This window comes from Hydractinia symbiolongicarpus, chromosome 5 (assembly GCF_029227915.1).
Source record: "Hydractinia symbiolongicarpus strain clone_291-10 chromosome 5, HSymV2.1, whole genome shotgun sequence".
Classification (NCBI taxonomy): Eukaryota; Metazoa; Cnidaria; class Hydrozoa; order Anthoathecata; family Hydractiniidae; genus Hydractinia; species Hydractinia symbiolongicarpus.
In genome coordinates this window covers 19,169,560-19,172,986 of record NC_079879.1, presented here as the reverse complement: position 1 = coordinate 19,172,986, position 3,427 = coordinate 19,169,560, and the positions used below count along the sequence as shown (strand labels likewise).

Below are 3,427 nucleotides of genomic sequence, written 5' to 3'. Positions count from 1 at the left end.
ATAGCTCAGATGGAATGCTTATTAACTCCCAGACTTTCTGAGGAGTTTAAGTGGTGTTTTTTTAGCAACTGGAAAGGTGGGAAAGGAAATAATGTTTGGTACAAGAAATAATGAATAGAGTGACAAAGGGAATTGTTCAGAGAATGGGGGCAAATAAGTCAGTGAAATCTATCAGCAAAATCAGCAAGGCAGCAAATGAAATTAAAGAGATTGTGGAAAATTTTGATCAAAATGCTAAAATACATGCATCATCGACACATCATACAACGACTGACAGTATGAAGGATGGAAAAAAAATGATAAAAGATTTAATACTGCTTGATCCATTTAACTACATAAACGGACGAAAACATCACAGTTTTCCTAACATTAAAAGATCGCCCTTGCGTTTTTTAAATATGTTGATTTTCATTTATGGGTAGAAAAGCACAAGCAACTAATTTCCTTTGTTTAACATATATATATATATACCCATAAGCTGACAAAATTTGGCATTTTGGCTCATTGAATTTTTTGGTGGATGAAATTGCAGATTTCACCAACTTTGTCATGCCATGGTATATATATATTATGTTTTTTACTAACCTATTTTAGGTGCATATTTGTCTATTAAAGCATATAATTCGTTAGAACACCTTTCATTTTAAATACCAAACATAGAAAGTAAGTCTGATTCACAAGAAATAAATGCTAATTCTCTCAAGATTTCATTTACAATGTTAGTGTTAATTTTACTGTGGAAAGGAAACATCACGTTTTCATCAGAATTGATATCTTCAACCGTTTTTAACAATTCTACTTTAAGCATCTCCATATCAGCCTCAACTATGTTGCGTGCTATCTTCTTATTGTCGTCAAGTGCGTTTAATTTGATATCAATTGTAGAATCAGCACCAACATTACAGTTCTTGCAACAGTTAATCTGAGTTTTACTCTTAAATCCAAAATAGTTTAGCAAAAATACTCTGAGACATCTATCCCATACACAGTATTTTTTCATTGACTCACTTATATACTTAGATGCCAAATCAGAATTGTTGAAATATAAAAGTGAATCACAAGCTACACCATTTCTTCCTCCTCTTCCAATTTCTTGCACGAATGACTCTAATGTTGATGGAGGACTTATGTGAATAATATTAGATATATTTGGAGCATCAACACCCATACCTAGAGCAGTTGTAGCAAATACTACTCTAATTCGTGAATCTGACTTCTTTAACTCCTTCAATATATCCTCTTTCATTTGTGTAGTACAAGAAGCATGAAACTGTGCAAACAATCTTGCTCTAGGACAAATATTGTCACCAACATAATGATTTCTTATAACATTTTCAAATAATTTGTACCCATACCCACAATATCTTAAATGCATGTAAATTATTGTCATGGGATAGTGTTCTCTTTGCACGTTTAATTTTTCAGCCAACGGTTTGAGAATAACTTCAAATCCTTTCAAACCCAAGTTAGAGTTTGGGCGTCTTTGTATGTTTAAATACACATTTTTTTGATTTGGCGATACAGCAATGACTTTATACGTAATAAGGGCGAGCGATTTAATCAAATATTCTGCAGTGTCTGGTGTAGCAGTAGCGGTTAGAGCCAATGTAACAGCATCTGGGAAAAGTGCCTTTAACGTAGACAACTCGCTAAAAAGTTTTCGGAAATCCTCACCCCTATAAATCAAATAAAGCACATTAAAAGTTTATATTTTTTGAAGAAACACATTATATATAATATATGTTATTTTATGTAGCAATATACAAAGTTTTAAATTTATGAATTTACTTGAACGGCATAGTTTTATTTATAATATATTGTATGTATGTATGTAGTTTTAAGTAAAGAGAGAGAAAATATTTTGTTTATAATAATTAAAAATACACACTGGAAGCTTGAGTTCACCATTGACAAAGTCAGGGTAGGCGAATTGATTCGTGAAGTGGAGACAACATCCAAAATAAAGTTTTACATTGTCGCATAACAAAAATTTTAAAATTTGTTTCTAGCATAAAAGTGTTCGCCAGCCCTGTCTTTTTTTTTGTGTTTTTACTTACCACATGCTTACACAATGTGCTTCATCTTTAACACAACTGACAACATTTTCTTGGTAAACAGAACTTTTTAGCAATTCTCGTCCTCTGACACTAAGCAGAGATTCTGGGTTGGCAAATACTAGTTTTAATTCGCCATTTTCAATTGAAATTGGTATTTCAGGCTCACCATTCTCATCACACGAAAACAATTTTTCAGGCACAACTGTTTGCTCCAAATGAAGCACCCCAGCACCAATACCTCTCACTTCTAAGACTTTCAACTGGTCTTCTATGATAGAATTAAGAGGGCACACCATCAATACTATATTTTGGACACTCTTTCTTGGCAAAAAGTCTGCCAACAAATGAAACAACAAGGATTTCCCAAATCCAGTAGGTAAAACACCAATAACATCATATCCATTTAAAAGATGCTCGAAACATTTAACTTGCTGTGGCTTTAAGATAATATTATTTATGTTATTAATTAAAAACGTTTGTTGCAATCTACAAAATAATTGCAATATCTTGTCCATTTTGAAAAACGGAACCCTTTTAACACTTTAACTCACCGTTCACTTTTTGAAATAATTTTAAATTCTTAGTTTTACTCCATATATGGATGTCACATATCCATATAAAGAACTGTCGACATTTAGCAAAAGTGCTGACGCTGCAGTCTACACCCAAGACTTCTGGGTGTAGAAAGCGGCCGGGTCCAGGGCCTTTTTCTTCGCGCCATCCCCGATATCAAAAAAGCGAAAAGAGGTCCTGGGGACGAGGTTGTGCCCAATAAAGTCATGTATGTTTCAATTTGTCCGCTTGACTGACATAGTCGACCCCCTGGCACCCGGACTATAAAATAAAGTCTGTTATAAACATTAGTTAGTACAGTATCATATTATTGACTAGTCTATAGCCCTTGAAAAATTCACGGGGATTAGCCTTTTGTATATATTTTTGCATCACTACTTCGCGCAATCTCAGCAAAAATACACTTATTTGTGGGGTCTAGAATAAAGCTACGCAAAACCATTATGACAGACGAAATCATGACAAAAACACTTCTTTAAAGTTTGTTCAGCTTATATTGTCCAATTAAACTTAAACAAGAATAAGACATTTTAGATATCAAGACAACTGCAATAACTTATGCCTTTTTTATATGTTTTTGCCGAAACCGTTTTTTGAAATAACTTTTTAAAGGTGATAAATTGTACAAATATATTGCATTTATGTATAATATATATATACTAGTCGGTTGCCCGTGGAAAAATCCACGGGTTCACCCGTCCTTTTTTACCGCATTGTGTGCGCATCGCTACTTGCCCAGCTAACCTACCATTTTGCGTGACGGACGGACAGACAGACAGACAGACGAATACGGGTAT

General features: G+C 33.8%; 1 protein-coding gene across 1 annotated transcript; it reads right to left on the bottom strand.

The window, feature by feature from the left end:
- Positions 1–643: 643 nt before the first annotated feature.
- On the bottom strand, positions 644–2,572 carry LOC130646028 (ATP-dependent DNA helicase RecQ-like). The gene is made up of 2 exons (XM_057452162.1): positions 2,058–2,572; positions 644–1,676 (listed from the first exon to the last, which is right to left on the bottom strand). Exons 1-2 carry the CDS (start codon positions 2,570–2,572, stop codon positions 644–646), a joined length of 1,548 nt encoding a protein of 515 aa, XP_057308145.1.
- Between the last annotated feature and the right edge of the window lie 855 nt (positions 2,573–3,427).